This window comes from Phodopus roborovskii, unplaced genomic scaffold, assembly GCF_943737965.1.
Source record: "Phodopus roborovskii unplaced genomic scaffold, PHOROB, whole genome shotgun sequence".
NCBI lineage: Eukaryota > Metazoa > Chordata > Mammalia > Rodentia > Cricetidae > Phodopus > Phodopus roborovskii.
In genome coordinates, this window is record NW_026126636.1 from 9563251 (window position 1) to 9582060 (window position 18810).

The 18810-nt window shown below is 51.8% G+C and overlaps 1 protein-coding gene across 1 annotated transcript; it reads left to right on the top strand.

The window, feature by feature from the left end:
• Positions 1 to 1168: 1168 nt before the first annotated feature.
• Bcl3 (BCL3 transcription coactivator) lies at positions 1169 to 15184 on the top strand. Its single transcript, XM_051207602.1, has 9 exons — positions 1169 to 1581; positions 3506 to 3659; positions 11434 to 11542; positions 12114 to 12318; positions 12400 to 12488; positions 12676 to 12753; positions 13920 to 14087; positions 14382 to 14499; positions 14589 to 15184. Exons 1-9 carry the CDS (start codon positions 1341 to 1343, stop codon positions 14771 to 14773), a joined length of 1347 nt encoding a protein of 448 aa, XP_051063559.1. The 5' UTR covers positions 1169 to 1340; the 3' UTR covers positions 14774 to 15184.
• The last annotated feature ends 3626 nt before the right edge of the window (positions 15185 to 18810 follow it).

The window sequence follows — 18810 nt, forward strand, 5'->3', positions numbered from 1 at the left end:
TCCTGGGCACCAGCCCAAAGCCAGTCCCTACCCTGGGCTGGGCTTTCATTCTCACCCTGCCATCCCCACCTCCTCAAGAAGCAGGCAGGAAGATTCCAAGTTTAAAGGCGTCCTGGGCTACTGAGCAAACTCAAGGTCAGCTTAGGCAGCTTAGAAAGAAAGCTTGGAAAGCAAAGAGAAGGTTGGGCCCATAATAGCTCTGTGCCGGGACAATTGCTTGCTATGCACAAGTGCCTGTATTGCAGAAAGGGGGGTGGGGGAGAAGAAGAAGAAGAAGAAGAAGAAGAAGAAGAAGAAGAAGAAGAAGAAGAAGAAGAAGAAGGGAAACAACTGGGGGGGGTGCATGGCCAAGGTCACCCAAGAAGAAATAGGAATCAGGATTCGAACCTGTGTCCTAGGATCCCTGTGGCCTCCAAGAATTGCAGGGTTGGGACAGGGGGAGGTGGCTAAAACAAACTCAGAAACACTAAAGGAAAGATGGTGCTGTGGTACTAGGGTCAAAGAGGGGAGGCTGCTCACAAATGTAGACTCTGATAGCCAGACACAGCCATGAGATTCAGAGACAGGGACCACAGAGCCGGCTGAGACGCTTGGATCGCTGGCATGTAAGAGGCCCCTGCTCAAACAACAGAAAAACGCGCCTGATAATGATGGTCCACAGCCTCAGGTTTGGGGAGGGAAGACAGGAGGAATGGGAGTTCAAGGTCATCCTCTGCTCCATAGTAAATTCAAGGCTAGCCTGGGCTACCTGATCCCTGATCCTGATCCAAAAAAAAGAGAGAGAGAAAACCCACGGCCCAGCGGAACAGGTGTCTTCCCAGCACTCGCGGTGGAATCAGAAGGTCAAGAGAACCCTCTGCTCTGTTACATAGCCAGGCCGAGGCTAGCCTGGGCTACATGAGCTTCAGTCTAAGAAAAGCGAGGAGGGAGAGAGACAGTGACAGGGAGGACACACACACACACACACAGAGAGAGAGAGAGGGACAGAGAGAGACAGAGAGAGAGAGAGACAGAGAGAGAGAGAGAGAGACAGAGAGAGACAGAGAGAAAGAGAGAGTGTCTCTGGGACCAAAGCTCCGGGCCAGAGAGGCACGCTGAGCAGAGCGGCGGGTGGGGACCAGGAGCGCCGGCTCCGCCTCCGAGACGCGGGTCCAGGAAACCCCTGGGGCGGACGGGTGGCCCTGGGGGCCCGGGGGCGGGGAGGCGGGAGGCGGGCGCCGCCCCGGCTGACAAAAGTCCCTTCAGTTCAGTCAGCAGCAGGGGAAGTCCCGCAGCCTGGCGAGACCGCCTTCCCGTGCCTGCCGAGCTTGCCGCTCGCCCCGGCGTCTCCGGGCGGCCCGATGCCCCGATGCCCCGCGGGGGCCATGGACGAGGGGCCCGTGGACCTGCGCACCCGGCCCAAGGGCGCCCTGGGCGCCGCGCTGCCACTCCGCAAACGCCCGCTGCGCCCAGCGTCCCCGGAGCCTGCAGCCCCGCGCGCCCCCGCAGGACCCCTGGACCCCCTGCGCAGCAGCTGCGACGTCCCAGCTGTCCCTGGGCCCCCCCACGGCGTGGCCAGGCCGGAGGCGATTTACTACCAGGGTGAGTAGCCTCCCCCGCGAGGGCCAGGGCCGGGTGGGGGCCACCTGAGGTCAGCAGAGCATAAGACACAAATAGATGGGGTTCCTGGTAGCTGGGACTCTGGGATGGAAGCTAGCGTCCCCGAAATAGTTAGGAAACAGGTTGCAAAGCCCTGGGGCTCAGCCATGAGGGTACCAAGAGCTGGAGGTCAGAGGGGTGCCCAAGGGTCAAATGGCCTGGGTGGAAGTGTCCGGTGGCGCAGATATGGGGACCCATGGCATTTCAGAGATGCAGAATTTCAGATGTTAAGAACTATGAAGAATTGTCACCGGGGCCTTGGAACCTGGGGTTCTGGTATGCAGATATGGAGGGGCATAGAAACAGATCAGGGGTCTTGAGAACCAAGATTTCAGGGGGCATAGAGGTTGAGAGAAAGGCATTAGCGTCCTGACCAGCCCCGTGTTTGGAGCATGGGTCTAAGCGATGATGACTCGTAGAGCCTCGAACACCCCGATATTGCAAGTTTGGAGGAATCAGCAAACAGCCAGCATTCTGCACGGCCAGTTGTGTGTGCTCACAAGTGTCTTAGGACAGGTGGCCCTTGGGGCAGGCTTGGGGACAGAAGGTTCTAAGAAGGGAAACACAGCTAAGGAATTTGGAAACGGAAAGACTTAGGTCCAAGGAAAGGGATTGCAGAAAGGGAACCCCAAAACTGCTCAGATGGCAGGAAGCCAGGTACCCTTCTCCCCAATCTTTATATCAAGGAAGGGGCATCCCCGCAATAACCACCGTACTCTCTGCTAGATACCCCAGAGCCGCTGACAACTGTTTCTGTGGGCCTTCAGTTTCTTCAGCTTCTAGCCTCTCAACCATGCTTCATCAGGAGGGCATCAGCATCAAGCTGCGTTAACAGGAGGCCCTCCTGGGCCTGATGAGATCCCTGGCTTCTGTTTTCCCAGCTTTGCAATTGTCCTTCCCAACAGTTCCATCTAAAAGTGATCTGGGACCAAGTTTTCTGACTGTCCTGGTTCCCCAGACCCCCTGTGTGCTTATGCATACCCAGTTATCAGCTGCTCCCTTCAGCTGTGAACTTACAGTGTAACTTTGTAACTGGAGTACCCCTGCTGGGTGGTGACAGGCTCTCTCTCTCTGCCCTTAAGGGCTGCTTCTGTGGATGGATGGAGGCCAGACATTTGTGAGAGAGGAAACAGTATCATAGGAGGGAATGGGGATGAGGGATAGGGGTTAGGGGTGAGGAATAAAGGCTGCAGGAGTTCGGGGAAGAGGGGAAGGCAGGAACAACAACGTTGTCATGGGCCTGGAGGACCGAGTTTGAGGAACTAACTGAACCTGGCATAGCTAAACGTGGTGATGAGCACCTGTAATCCCAGCACTTGGGAAGCTGAGGCAGGAGGATCTCCATGAGTTTGAGGCCAGTCTGGGCTAAAACACAGTGACACAGTGCTTCAAGAGAGGGGTGGGGGCTAAAGAGATGGCTCAGTGGTTAGGAGCGCTTGCTGCTCTTGCCCAGAACCTGAAAGGTGCATAATATACATAATACATTCATACACATTTTTAAAAAATAATACAACTTTTGAAAGTAATAACTAGAGATAGATCTTTAAAAGAAAAGGGACTTTGGGGCAGGAGAGATGGCTAGGCAGTTGAGAGCACTTAGTGTTCTTGGAGTAGACTTGTCTTCAGATCTCGGCACCCACATTGTGGGGGGACTTAAGGCCTCTCGTTTCAAGGGATCTGGCGCCCTCTACTGGCTTCCATGGGCACATGCCCAAATGTGGTGCACATAAATACACTTGGGTGCACACACACACACACACACAGAAAGATTAAAAATGAACAAATCTTTATACACATTAAAAAGCCTGGCCATCGGCCTGTGGGTTTGGCTTCACCCGAGTCATCCTGTTCTTTCTGCTGTGCCTAGGACCTTTGATGCCCATTTACCCTACCCCGACGGTGGGACCCCCCTTTCCGCTGCTGAACCTGCCTACACACCTCTACTCCAGGATGTACCCCATGGAACACCCCCTTTCAGCTGACATTGCCCTGGCCACCCACGCAGATGAGGATGGAGACACGTAAGTGACAGCATGGAGTCCAGCCCTCCACAACATGGGGTCAGGATCTGCCTCTGTGGCTCGCTGAGTCTGAGCCTCGGTTTCCTCCCATGGAAAATGGTCACTTAAGAGCACTCATTGGCTAGGTAGGGCTGTTGTGGGAGTGGGAGACTGAACCCGTGCACGTTCCTTTCTTGCTCTAACAGGAAGCCACAACCCCAACCTCTCAATTTTATCATAATCTAAAAACGAGAAACTATGCATCTTTCTTTGTTTTCATTTTTTTTAAGTTTTATTTACATACATAGGTATTTTGTCTGTGTGAATGTCTGTGCATGCCCGGTGCCTGAGGAGGCAAGAAGAAGACCCAGATACCCTGGAAATGGAGTTACAGATAGTTGTGAACATCTATAGGCAGCCATTGCTTTTAACCACTGAGCCATCTCTCCAGACCCCACACCATTTTTTAATCTAGGTTTCACTGTGTAGACCTAGCTGGTCTGGAATTGGCTCTGTAGCCCAGGCTCACCTCAAACTTACATAGACAGACCTTCGTCCACCTCCTGAGCGCTGGGATCAAAGGTGTGCACCACCACACCCAGCTCTGGGAACTGTATTTTATCTGCTGAGTTTCTGAAGGTATTACACACACATGAGAGGTTCGAGTCTGGCGTGTTATATGTCATGTGCTCAGTAAACTTTGGCTGGAGCTTCGGGGGTGGTGATGTACACTTTGTAAATCTTGTTCTGGGGAGGCTGAGGGTAGAGAATTCTGGAGAATTCACGAATTCAAAGCCAGCCTGGACTACAGAAAACAAACCGAAAGCTTGGGGATGTAGCTCAGTAGGAAGAGAGTGCTTGTTTGTCTACCACAGAGGAGGCCCAGGTTCTGTCCCCCAACACCACGGAAGCCATTGAATGTTGTTTAGCATTGCTGCTACTGTGTGATGAGCCCATCGTGCAAGCAAGCTTTCAGGGTGTGTGTACTCTTACGTTCGTGAACTTGAGGCGGCAGCCTGGCCTCCTCCCAGTCCTGGATCATTTCTATTCTAGTCCACATCATTGGTTCACAGCCATAGCCCACTGAGCTGATTTCCCAACCCTCTGACTTATCTCTCGGGTATCTGCTAGGTCACAGGAGGGTTTAGACCTGGGCGGAGCATGTAATGAACGCCCCGCCCCCTGCAATTGATTCCTGTTGTTCAATGAAGCTGGGCCTCCTTCTCAGCTGTGGGCTTGCTCCCTCCTCTGCACCTCAGTCTCCCTCTCGGTAAAAACAGGAATTGCAAGTATGCACCCCTTTGGAAAAGATAAACTCAAGGTCGCAAGGAGTCCAGGCTTGCCTGGAACTCATCGCCTAGCCTAGATGGATCTTTCTCCCATCTCCCAGTGCTGGGATCCAGACCTGCACCACCATGTCCAGATTTCTCGTTTAAATTGAGACAGGGTCTCACTCTGGAAGTGGGTGGCCTGGAATTCACTATGGAGGCCAGCTTATAACTCACAGTAATCCTCCTGCCTTAGCCTTCCACATAGTGGGATTATCCTTCGGCTGAAATGGTTTTTCTAAGGAACCCACGTGTGGGAATTGATTTGGGGTCTGGAATCCCCAGCAAGGGATCAATAGGCTTGTTTGTACAGAGAAGGGCTCGATAGCTGGCTGGATGTTCCGGAGCCTCGGTCTTTGTTTGGAAACCAGGCCTTTCACAACGATGTATACACAAGGACACACAGAACCGGGCTGGGCAAACAGTAAGCGCTCCGTACTTGAGTAGGTAATGTTTGAACAGAGCGGTTCTGGGGAGGCCGTAGGCTACCACGTGAGTTCAGGCAGGAGAAAGTGTCAGAGGTCCATAAAAGAATAAACTCGAGCTGTTTCCCAGCCCGGGGGCCAAATGCGGAGAGAGGTTTAATTTGTAACTGTCCCCAGGGGTGAGCTAGCTGTCTGTGGTCTGGTAGCAGGGCGCAGTCTGCAGTCACAGCCCCTCCCCCTCTCCCAGGCCCCCCCCCCCCCCCCCCCCCCCCCCCCCCGCTGGCCCAACGCAAACACTTCTGCCTCAGCTGCTGGCTGGGGAAATCCCTTCCCGCAGAACTTGACCGCAGCCCAGCTGCTCTGCCTCCCCCACGTCAGCACCCTGCACTCCCTCCGGCGCTCCCTCCAACCTTAACCCCTTCCGCTGGGGCCGAGACTTACCGGAATGGGCAGCAGGCCAAACCCCAGCTTGCCTGCGCCACCAGCCACACTTCACACAGGCTGGGGGAGGGCAGGACAGGGAGGCCTGGCCTGGGGACCCGAAGATTGAATCCTAGAGGACCAAAGGCCTGTCGTCTGCTGGGTTTGGCTCCTTTCAGGAAACAAGAATCTCGTGGGGAAAAGCCGGCATGGTGGCTCAAATTCCTAATATCCCCAGCAAGTTCAGGGAGGGTCATCTCCAGCTTGAGGTTAGCCTGGGCTACAGAGTAAGGCCACCAGGGGTCCAAAGAAGTCAGGAACTGCAAATCTCTCTGCAAGAGACTTGCCTTAGGTCTCAGGGCAGGAACTGGGGTAAGGGAACTCCTCCATCTTCAAGGGGAATAAGGATGGGGGACGTTGTTTGGGGACCTGGCACTTACACAGGTCTCATACACAGGACCAACTACACGGGTTTTCAGTCGTTTGTTCTAGAAGATTAAGATTTCAGCCTGTCCCTGGCGTTGGTGGCGCATGCCTTTAATCCCAGCACTCGGGAGACAGAGCCAGGTGGATCTGTGAGTTCGAGGCCAGCCTGGTCTACAGAGCGAGTTCCAGGACAGGCTCCAAAGCAATACAGAGAAATCCTGTCTCGAAAAAAAAAAAAAAAAATTTTTTTTCCAGCCGGTGGTGTGCATACCTGTAATCGCAGCCGCATGGAGGGTGGCAAGACCTTGTCTCAAAACAAAACCATAGTGGTTCTATGCATTTAAAAAAAATAAAAGAATTTCAAAACGGAATAGCAGGCCATGCTGGCGGAGGGGCTCAGGGGTCATGGCCCTCGGTTAGTCCCCTGCTATAATAATGCGGTCCCCTATGCTAGTGAAGCTTCCTGCCTAAGGGCCTGGAAAGAGGTAAAGAGTGGAGTATTATCTTCCTGTGTCCTTCAAGGAACAGGGAAGAGAGGTGGGCCATTTGGGGGTGGGGGTGTATTTGTGGCAGTGTATTTCTGAGGCCCAAAAAAGACCCTGGTGTGGAAGCGAGGATAGGGAAACCAGTAGCCAGCTGAGGCTGAGCCCAGTGAGATGCAAGAGGGACCCCAAGCCTGGAGGACTCAGGGCTCTGTCTCTCTCCTCCCCCATTGGGAGAGTGGAAGTTGGGTTGCCAGGGCCTGGCGGGGTACATCCCCAGCTGGCCAGGCTTCCCTCCCCCGGGAGCAGGAAGCCCAGCCCCGCCCCGCAGACCTGTTACTGGAAGTCCGAGGGCTGGGCCGCCCCTCCCGTCCCCACTTCCTCCAGCCCCGCCCCACCCCCTGCGGCCCGCGCATTTATGGGAACTGAAGCCTGGACGGTTTCTCTGAAATCATTCGCTCCCTTCTGCCCTCGCTTAACCCCGCCTGCGCCAGGAGGGACCCTGGCAGGCTGAGCATCTCGGAGATGCTGCAGAGGGATTCAGCGGAAACCAAACTGTGACGGGGCTCAGGGTTCGCCCCTCACCCACTGTTTTCGATTCCAATCGGCTTCACAATATCTGGATCCAGATTCAGGGATTCGCCCACTGTAGTCTGCCCTGGCCTGTCGCGCTGTTTCGAAAAGGAAAAAGCCAGGCTCACGCAGGAGGTACTTTGCCCCAGGCCTTCGCGAGGGAGCACTGCTGTCTAGGGCGCATTCCTGGTGGGATGAGCCCCCCTCATCCGAGCCCCTCAGACCCCGAGATTTCAGCGCTCCCTGGGAATAATGTGGCGAGGTGATCACTGTACCTTTCTGCCTTGGCTAATAAAAGGTTAATAAGAGGCAGTTGGCGCGTGAGAAAGATCTTCATTAATGAAACTTTTTTTTTTTTTTTTTGAGTTGTGAGAATGGAACCCAGAGTCTTGCCTCTCCTAACATAGATTCTAGGCAGATGCTCTACCACTAAGCCACACTCCCAGCCCCTCACTGGGGGATTTTATTCAAGGGCTCTACCAGAGAACCACAGCCCCAGACCCCTCACTGGGGCATTTTAGACAGGTGCTCTGTTGTAATGCACACCAAAAACATTTTTTACTTTGTTTTGTTTTTTGAGACAGAGTTTCCCTATGTAACCTGGCTATCTTGGAACTTGCTCTGTAGATCAGGCTGGCCTCAATCTCAGAGATCCATCTGCTTCTGCCTCCCAAGTGCCAGGATTAAAGGGATGTGCCAGCACCACAGTCTTCAAAAGCATTGTTTTGATGAGGGAAGCTTACTGCGTAGCCCAAGATAGCCCCAACCTCCCCATCTTCCTTTCAGATGTGCAGCCACTGGGACTGGCTAGTCAATACTTTAAATGAGTCAACCAGGGATGGAGCGATGGCTCGTGGGTAAGGCTCAAGCCTAGAGGACCTGAGCTTGGGACTCCAGCCCTGAAAAGTTCAGGCCAACAATCTCAGCTGGGAAGCAAAGGTGGGAAGATCCTGGAGGCTCATTAGCCACCAATGAGCTCCAAGTTCAAGGAGGGAAGCATGTAAGGGGGAAGCATGATGATGGAGGAAGTTTCTGACAACACGCATATCTGTGCACAAATGTGTGCCCACACAAGTGCAAGAACTTCCACGCACACGTATGCACACCACACTAACTGCTGTAATTTTAAAAAGTGATGCTCGAGAGAAAGATGCCATGAGACAGAGGGCTTTTTAGTAGGGAAAGGGCTCTAGGGGCCGACCTCTAGGGACAGGAGCATCGAGAGAGAGAGAGAGAGAGAGAGAGAGAGAGAGAGAGAGAGAGAGAGAAACAGAAGATGGGAGGTAGGCAGGACCCTTTTAAAAGGGAACATAGTGAATGTAAACAGGTGGTGCTCTTAGTGGCTGCAGCTGACGGTGTATCCTGTCAGAACCCCAAGGACAGGCCTGTAGAGATGCCTGAATACTAACACTCACAGGAAAAGCAGAAAAGAAGAAAATAATAAAATCAATGCAGTTGGGGAGGGGGATTGGTGAGATGGCTCGGGGGCTGTAAGCAAGCGTTACCTGAGATTGATCCCGAAACCCACATGATGGAGGAAGACAAATGACCTCTGCAGGCCTCTGACCTCCTCACACGTGCTGTGGCACTTACATGCACACACATGCATACACAGTAAATGCATTCATGCATGAATAATAAACAAATAAAAGCCAGGTATACGTGTACACACCTTTAATCCCAGCACTCGGGAGACAGGGACAGGGGGATCTCTGAGTTTGAGATCAGCCTGGTTCCCGTAGTGAGTTCCACTTCAGTCAGGGACTGACATGCTGAGGTCTGATAGCAGAAAGACGTTAATTAAAAGCTTGCAGTGCGGTGGAGAGCACAGAGGCGGGAGACGCCTGATGTGTGCACTGCCCCTGCACACGCAGGAACACATACATATGCATACACCACACTCACAGGGATAAAGGCCTTCTGGCACTAGGGCGTGCAGCCTGCTTGCTGCTCTCCCTGCCTTCAAGCACCGAGCCATGCAAGGCTCCTGTTTGCCCTCAGCTCTGAATGGCAGATCCCGGGAGGAGGGCAAGGGAGCATGCTGAGGGTGCTAGAGGGCTTCGGGGATCCCGGAGGAAATGGTGATGTTGATGTGTGCTCCCTAGATGGGGGGAGTGGGGAAGCAGGGCAATGAGCAGTCTCTGCCCACCCATTGCGTGGCATTGGCTCCCATCACCAGAGGGCACAGCGTTGAGTGAGCAGCTCTCTCCAGCAGAGATAATTGTCAGGTTGTGGGAAACGGAAGGCTTTATGAGCCTGGGAATGGATCCTTCACTCTGAGTTCAATCTATGCTGCCAAATCCAACCACAGAGCCAGGCAGGACCCACGTCCCACGTGGGTCCTTCCACCATGTTTTATTCTGTTTGGTTTTTTTGAGACAGGGTTTTACCATGTGACTGCAGCTGTCCTGGAACTCACTCTTGTAGAGCAGACTGACCTTGAACTCAGAGATTCCCCCACCTCTGCCCCCCAAGAGCTGGGATTAAATGTGGGCCCAGCCTTTCCCTTTTGGTCAAAGCCTGTGCTGCACGGGAAACTCTGGCATCCTCAGCTGGATGCTGAACCCGATCTATGGCAGAGACCTGACAGAGTTCACTGCCCATTTCACAGATGAAGGCTGGGGAAGGGTCACGCAGCGTCCGTCCGTCCGGGGTGACCATTAGGATGTACTGAGTCACTGCGCACCTGCCGTCAGGTACACCCTGGGCTCCGGGCAGGGAAAGCTGTCCCCAAACAGACATTCTGATGGACTCAGACAGCACATGCTTGCAAACTAGTGCACAATGAGCCACAGAGCCACGTGGAGGCCGATGTGGCAGGGGTTAGGAGAGAGGGCAGGGGTCTGCCAGCAGGGGCACATACCCAGGGAAACCGTTCCAGGCACACTGGAGAACCTAGGCAAGTACCCTGACAAGGCTGTGTGACTCAGGCACAGAGAGCGTGGAGTCGCTGTCAAAGGAAATGGTAGAAGATGACAAAATAACTTAGCCTTGGAGGCCTGAGGCAGGACAGCTGCATTTGAAGCCACCCTGAGCTAAGTAGCTAAACTGAAGCTCACTCACTCAGTTTGTGATGTTTCAAACCTGTGATCCTAGCATTCAGGAGAGAGGATTCGATTACTACCGCTGTAACTTAAGAAAATTGTCGTGGGCGAGAGACAGACGCCACGGGACAGGGTCAAGCAGAGGAGATTTTTATTAGGGAAAGGGATCATAGAAAGGGGGAAGGGAGGTGGAATCTGGCCTCCGGAGACAGGGGCAGCAGGGGGGGGAGAGGGAGAGAAATAAAGAGAAGACTGGACGGTGGGTGGGGCCCTTTTAAAAGGGGAACATAGTGAATGTGCACAGGTGGTGCGCTTGGTGGCTGCAGCTGAGGGTGTATCCTGTCAGAACCCCAAGGACAGGCCAGTACAGATGTCTGAATACTAACAACCATGAAGTTGAAGATAGCTTCAGCCAGTTAGTGAGATCAGAGACAACCTGAGTTATATAGTAAAACCCTGTCAGAAAAAAAAAAATCATGTGAAGGCTGGGGGTGTGGTTCGCTGGTAGAGCCCCTGCCTAGAATCCCCCAGTGAGGGGCTGGGGTGTGGCTCAGTGGTAGAGCCCCTGCCTAGAATCCCCCAGTGAGGGGCTGGGGTGGGGCTCAGTGGTAGCCCTTGCTTAGCTAGTGGAAGAAGTGTTTTGTTCCTAGCTCCACTAAAACCAAAAACTATCCAGTTTCTTAATAACTCACATGGGGCCTGTGATCAACTGAGGGTTTTAGAGGGAAGATATATCTGAAACTGTTCCTCTGCCTGTGATGTGAGTGACTAACGGGGCAGGTGGAAGCTGGGGTGGGGATGGGAGCTATAACGATGCCAGAGGAAACCAATCCAGGCTGTCCCGGGATGGTTATAAATGGCTGTGCTCATCCAGGTGGTGGTGGTGCAAACCTTTAAACCCAGCACTCGGGAGGCAGAGGCAGGCAGATCTCTGAGTTCGAGGTCAGCCTGGTCTTCAGAGCGAGAAACCCTGTCCCGGAAAACAAAACAAAAAGCCTGTACTCTGAAAATCCTTCCAAAGCGCTGCCCACAGCCCAGCACTGTCAAGAGTCCAGTGAGCAGCCCCTAATCCAGGGATTGCTCCTGTGTTCCCTCAGGCCTCTCCACATTGCTGTGGTCCAGAACAACAAGGCAGTTGCCCTCCGGTTAATCATCCTCTTCCAGCAGGGAGGCCGGGAATTAGATGTCCACAACAACCTGCGGCAGGTGAGGTGGGCTGGGAACCTGGCATTGGGGCTTCCGGGTTCTTGTTCCTGGGGAGGAGGGGTCCTGGGAAGAGAGACTGGGCAGTGAACCTGGACATGGTAGCATATTATCTGTCACCCAGTGTTAAACTGAACACAAACAATGGAAAGCTTGAGGCTAGCCTGGTCTGTACAGCAAGGCACTGAATGAATGAAGAATGAATGAATGTTCGGGCTGTAAGATGGCTCTGCAGGTAATGGAGCTTGCTGCCAAGCGTTGTCCATTGTCCTCCACCCCCGCACCGTGGCGCACACACTCACACATGCACACAAAGCAAACCAGCACCAGGGCTGAGTCCTTTGGTCTCAGCAGTCGGGAGGCAGGGACAGCAGGAATCGAGGTCATCCTCATCTGTAGAGCCAGTCTTGGGGTCAGCATGGGCACCTTGACACCCTATCTCGCTCCATCGAGGTAGACGCAGCGGTCTCCGACTCTTAAATTGGAAGCCAGGGCAGAGGCTCCCATTAGTAGACTCAGAAAACCCTAGGTGCATGCGCAGGAAGACTGGTCCCTCACGGTCACTGTTCCCCAGACTCCACTCCACCTGGCTGTGATCACCGCATTACCGGATATGGTCCGGCTCCTGGTGACCGCTGGTGCCAGCCCCATGGCCCTGGACCGCCATGGCCAGACCGCAGCCCACCTGGCGTGTGAGCACCGCAGCCCTAGCTGCCTGCAGGCCCTGCTGGACAATGCAGCCCCGGGCTCCGTGGACCTGGAGGCTCGCAATTACGAAGGTGAGTCCCCAGAGGGGACACGGCGAGATTGACACCGTCCAAACTCAGGCCGGGGCCTGACTGCGGTTTCCCTTCTCTCAGGGCTCACGGCCCTGCACGTGGCCGTGAACACCGGGTGCCAGGAGGCCGTTCTGCTGCTCCTGGAGCGAGGCGCTGACATCGATGCAGTGGTGAGCCAGGGGGGACGGGCGGTGGGGCGTGGCCTGGCCCGAGGAGGTGTGGCCTAGGAGGCGGAGCTGGCGAAGGGCGGGGGTATTGGCTGAGGGTTCAAGGCTCTAAAGCTCTACAGGCTGGACCAGAGGGAGGGATGCTCAGAGCCTGCAGAGGGGCGTGACTGAGAGACCCGCCCTCCCGCAGGACATCAAGAGCGGCCGCTCCCCACTCATCCACGCGGTAGAGAACAACAGTCTGAGCATGGTGCAGCTGTTGCTGTTGGTTCGTACCCATCTTTGGCTTCTCCCCCATCTCCACCCCGCCCCCTGCCTCCAGCTGTCACCTCCGCTCCTGGCGAAGATCCCATTTTCCAGTTCATACTCTGGTTTCTGCTCTGTCTCTGGCTCTGATGCTTCCCTTCAAAATCTCACTTGCAAATTCAAGGTTCTTTCTTTTTCTTTCTTTCTCTTCTCTTCTTTTCTTTTTGAGAAAGGGTCTCACTACGTAGAGTCGGCTAGCCTACAACTTATTATGAAGACCAGGCTGGCCTCAAACTCGGATATCTGCTTGCTTCTGCCTCCTCCAGAGTAGTGGGATTAAAGGCATACTGAGTTAGGTTTTTTTGTTTTTGTTTTCTTTGTTCATGGCTGGTTTGCCTGCATACAGGTCTGTGTGCCAGGTGTGTGCAGTGCCCTCTGAGGCCAGGAGAGGGCATCAGATACCCTAGAACTGTAGTTACATGGATGGCTGTGAGCTGCCATGTGGGTGCTGGGAATCTAACCCTGTCCTCTGGAAGAGCCGTCAATGCTCTTAACCAATGAGGCATTTCTTCATCCCTCAAGTTTATTTTTTAATTTTTGTTTCATTTTGTTTTGTTTCTGAATACGGTCTCACCACATGGCTGCCTGGGAACACAGTTTGTGGACCAAGCTGGACTTGAACTCATAGAGCTCTGCCTGCCTCTGCTTCTGGGATTAAAGGGGTGTGCCATCATGCCCAGCCCCTTTTTAAAATTAGATTTGGTTGGCCATATTGTGGAGGGCAAAAGACAGCGACTGTCGCCCCTACCGGCCTAGGCTTTTCCCTGGGATGACCTTGCCATCCTGCTTCTAGCTTTCACCTTGTCCTTCTGTCCTTCTGTCCACATCCCATCTACTATCCGCAACCTTTCCTTCCTGATTGTGCCCCGGAATGACTGGACCACAATCCCACGTAGCTGAGGCTGGACTTGAACTCACTTTGTAGCTCAGGTTAACCTCGAGCTCTTGATCTTCCCGCATTCACTCTCCAAGTGCTGGGCCTACATCATCTTTGACCCCAGCCCCCTGCCAAGACTCTGATCACCCATGTGGGCTCCAGTGGTGACCACCTGTCCCTTCCCCAGCTGACCCAGGCCGGGTGAGGCCACTAGCCCTCGTGGCCCCTGACCGGAATGTCCTATCCCACAGCGTGGCGCCAACGTGAACGCTCAGATGTACTCGGGCAGCTCCGCTCTGCATTCGGCCTCTGGCCGCGGGCTCTTGCCTCTGGTGCGCACGCTGGTGCGCAGCGGGGCTGACAGCGGCCTCAAGAACTGTCACAATGACACGCCCCTCATGGTGGCGCGCAGCCGCAGGGTGAGTGCACGGGCCTGGGGTTGGGGATCGTGAGCTTAGGTGCTTGGAAGGGAGGCGGTGAGGGGAAACTGAGTCACAAAGCAAAGGAAGCGCCTGCATATCCTCACCTGGACACGTTTGCGAGTGGGTGTTGAGGAAGGGAGAGAGGGAAGGAAGGAAGAAGAAAGGAAGGAAGGGAGGAAGGAAGGAAGAAGAAAGGAAGGAAGGAAGCCAGCAGGGAGGAAGGTGGGGAGAGGGGAAAGACAGAATGGATAAAGGTTGGAATAGCCTTGGGTGACCGTCGTTTTCCCACAGGTCATTGATATCCTAAGGGGAAAGGCCTCTCGGACCTCTTCAGGGTCACAGCCCGACCCATCCCCAGACCAAAGTGCCACCACTTCTCCTGAGAGCAGCAGCCGTGTGAGCTCCAATGGTGAGAGTCTGCACGGGGACCTTCAGGACCCTGGGGCCAGCTCAGCGGGCTTCTCCCTGCGCTAACCCTGGTCCCTCTTCCCTCCACAGGTTTGCAGTCCTCACCAAGCTCCTCACCCTCAGTGTCTCCCCCGAAGGATCCTCCTGGCTTCCCAGTGACCCCCCAAAACTTCTTCCTCCCGACTGCATCTCCACCTGCCTTCCTGCCCTTTCCAGGGGTCCTCCGGAGCCCTGGCCAGCCGGTACCCCCTTCCCCAGCTCCAGGAGGCAGCTGAGACGGATGGGGGGGCAGACCCGGACTCGTGAGGAGGGGCGTCCCTGCCCTGTGGGGGCCTCTCTTCTGGAACCTGTGAGGACTTGTTCTGCTTCCCCCCAATCTCCAGAACCAGGTTTTGCACCAGGCACACGCACCTACTACTGAGCACAGATGGCCCTGATCTCACCCCTTGCCCAGGACTAGTAGCTCCCCATTCAATTCTCAGGCACCAAGTACCCTGTCTGGAATCCACTAGCTGATTGATTCTTTGTTCCATCCCAGAAGTGGAGGAACTGAAAGACAACCCCTCCCCTGCCATCCTCCACCCCGAGGAACCAGGAGGAGCAGAGGGGTCTGGCAGCACTGATCACGATGTAAATTATTAGGTTTGGGTCAGATTTCTTTTGTAATAAACTATTTTTGTACCATACCCCTTGCTTTGGATCTGTCCTAACCAGGTGTGGCGGAAGTGTGCCTGTGAGTTCTCACCCGGGCACTCAGTGACTATGTCGGAACACTGTTGGGGGAGAGGGCTGGGACTGGTTTGGGCTTTGGCGGTAAAATGAGTTACTGAAACATTGTGACATCTTCCCTGGGGGATGCTGTAGGGTTCCAGAGTGTTCTGGCTGTGGGGGTTTCTGAGGGACTCTGAAATTTGTGAGTCACTGTGGGAACCTCAGCTGACTGGTGTTTGGGCTTTTTTTTCTTTTTGGTTGTGAGCCTAGCCTTTAATGGCTGAGCCATCTCTCCAGTCCTGGTGTTTGGGCTTTAAAGAAACATTTATGTGTATGTAAATATTTGTGTATGTAATTAATGTATATGGTATATAATTATGTTGTATGATTATACTATATTTATAATATATTTACATGTTATGTGTGTAATGTAATGCTTATATATTATAATATATGATACATTTAAAATATATTATAATATATAATGTATATGATATGTAGTAAGTCTTCTTCTGTTTCACCAGCCAGCACCCAAATAATTACATGCAAGCTTCTTATTAATTATGAACACTCAACCTATAGCTTAGGCTTGTTCCTAACTAGTTTCTATAACTTAAATTAACGCATTTGTATTAATCTATATTCTATCATGTGACATTACTTCTCTTCCTTCTTACACCTCCTGTTTCCTCTCTGGAATCTCTAGATTCCTCATCCCCTTCCTTTTTTCTCCCCAGAAATTCTGCCTGTACCACCTTCCCAGCTACTGGTCATTTAGCTTCTTTCTACACCAATCACAGCAATACCCCTTCACACAGTGCACAAAAATCCCACAATAGTCCTCCTTTTATCTAAATAAAAAGGAAAAGTTTTAAGTCTAACATTGTAAAACTATATGCATTAAGAACAGTTTCCAAGTAAGAATCACATTCACAATGTTTAGTCCATATGTATTTGGCAAATTCAGAGAAAGTACTGCATTTCTATCCTATCTTAGTGAGTCCAACATTTTATACCTAAATAGTTTTCTATCATAACTTGTATTATCATCCTAAAAATATCTTTTTAGATAGACAACTAAGCTTTTGTTTCTCATAAAACTTATAAACTTTGTATCTCATGTAAGTATCTCATGAATTGGGTGACAAGGAAACTATCTAGAATTCAATCCACATCAAAGGCTCAAGAAGGATAAAATATTACCCTGAGCAAACAGGAAGTGCTGAGCACGCAACTTCCAAGACTAAAGAAATGACAGACAGCTGACCGCCTGGACAGCCACCTAAGGTTCCTCTACAACTCTGGCACCTCCATCTTCGGCCTATGGGCCTAGCTTTTCCATAGCAGGAATTTTGAAGGACCATCCTACCTGGTCTTGGCAAAGTTCAGAAGTTGCCTTCTTTTGTGTCCAGTTTGTACCGTATACTGTCACAGTCAAGGGAAGGACAGTTTCTTTGCCCAGCGGCTAACTTTACCACAAATGAAAGCAAGCTACATATGGAGGTTTTTCCATGCCTGTCATCTTCGTTTGAAATAAACTGGTGCTGCCAGGAACAGACACGCCTCACAGTCATGAAAAGCCTTTTTATTAAAACATTTTTTATGGTTTTTCAAGACATGGTTTCTCTGTGTAACAATACTGGCTCACTTTGTACACCAGGCTGGACTCAAACTCACTGAGATCCACCTGCCTCTGCCTCCCTAGTGCTGGGATTAAAAGCGTGCACCACCCCCACCCAGCTTATTAAAACATCTTAAATGTCATATTCTGTAGGTCTCTGAAGTGTTTGAAGACCATCTATCTAAAATATATCCCTGTTTGACCTTAAAAACTTACCTAATATGACTGCAAGTTTGACTGTTATAGATGACTAACTACTATCCTACATTTCTTAATTATCTTAATTGTAATAATAACCTTTAAGGACTAGAACTATACATTACACTTTAAAAAGAGCTGCATAGCTTTGGAGCCTGTCCTGGAACTCACTCTGTAGACCAGGCTGGCCTAGAACTCACAGAGATCCTCCTGCCTCTGCCTCCTGAGTGCTGGGACTAAAGGCGTGCGCCACCAACACCATGCTAAAATCCATAGCTTTTTTTTTTTAGTATAAACAAAGGCATAACCTCTCCCCCAATGCAACATATTTCTCAACTTCCATTCTGAAGCTAAGATATGTCTAAAGTGTACAGGCTGGTTTAATTCAGCAGTTCCTTCCATAATCCAGTGGCTCAGCAGCCACCGTTCACTCACGAGCATTCAAAAAATTCAAAGTCAACAAAACACCATGCAGGGTGCAGACATCCTGTGTAATTCCCTTTCTTACATGGCCTTTTCCTTTTATATTACTTTGTCTCTCTTTAAAGAGTTTACTATTTTTAAACTACTTACTTTTATGACTGTCTATACCCATTTTCTTTTCTTTAACATCTAAACAAATTTTGAAGCATACTATACCTGTTTAGAAGTTTTTTTCTCTGTCTGGATCTAACCTTTTAAGCACCTGCAGATGAACACTTGTAGCGTTCTCTGACTGTATAAGCCAAACCTTAAGCAGCTAACTACCAGCTAGTCCCTCCACCATGCGGTTCTGCTTAGCACACTGCCAGGCAGCCAGCTCAGCTCCCTTCAGGTCGGTGAGAGCAGAGCCCATGCCTATGGACTGGCCTGGAGCGGGTCTATCTGCCCCAGTTCTACTTAGTTTCCCACCACCTGCCACCCATAAACCCCCGTTCAAGTGCTTGGTAGCAGGGCCTCTTAAAGGAGCTACGCCAGGGCTGGAGAGATAGCTCAGTGGTTAAGAGCACTGACTGCTCTTTCAAATGAGCCAGGTTCAATTTCCAGTACCCACGTGGCAGCTCACAACTGTCTGTAACTCCAGTTCCAGGGGGATCTGTCACTCTCACACAGACACACATGCAGGAGAAATACCAATGTACATAAAATCACACACACACACACACACACACACACACACACGCACAAGAGCCATACCGCTATACACTGCAAGAACCAAGCCTACTAAGAACTTTATTTTTTAGCTTTCTCAGGTCCTATGCAGATTTACATGCCCCACATGGGGCACCACATGTAGTAAATCTTTTTCTGTTCCTCCAGCCAGCCTCAAATAATGAATGACATGGAGACTTCTTACTAGTAATGAAAGTTTGGCCTATAGCCAAGGCTTGCTCCTAACTAGCTTTTATAACTTAAATTAGCCCATTTATATTAATCTGTGTTCTATCACATGCCATTACCTCCTATTTCCACTGTGTCTTCTGTCATCTCCAGCAAGCCTAGATTCCTCCTCCGTCTCCTCCTCCTCTTCCTTTCTTTCCCCAGAAATCCCACCTGCCCACCTACTCCTGCCCGCTGTTACACCAAGCACAGCAATACATATTCACACCGTGTAAAATAGCCCACAACACTATTTGGAGTTTTTTGTTGTTGTTGCTGTTTTGTTTTGTTTTGTTTTGTTTTGAGATATGATTTCTCTGTGCAACTACTCTAGCTGGCCCAGAACTCACTATATAGACCAGGCTGGCCTTTGAATTCACAGAGATCCCTCTGCCTCTGCCCCCAGAGTGCTGGGATTAAAGG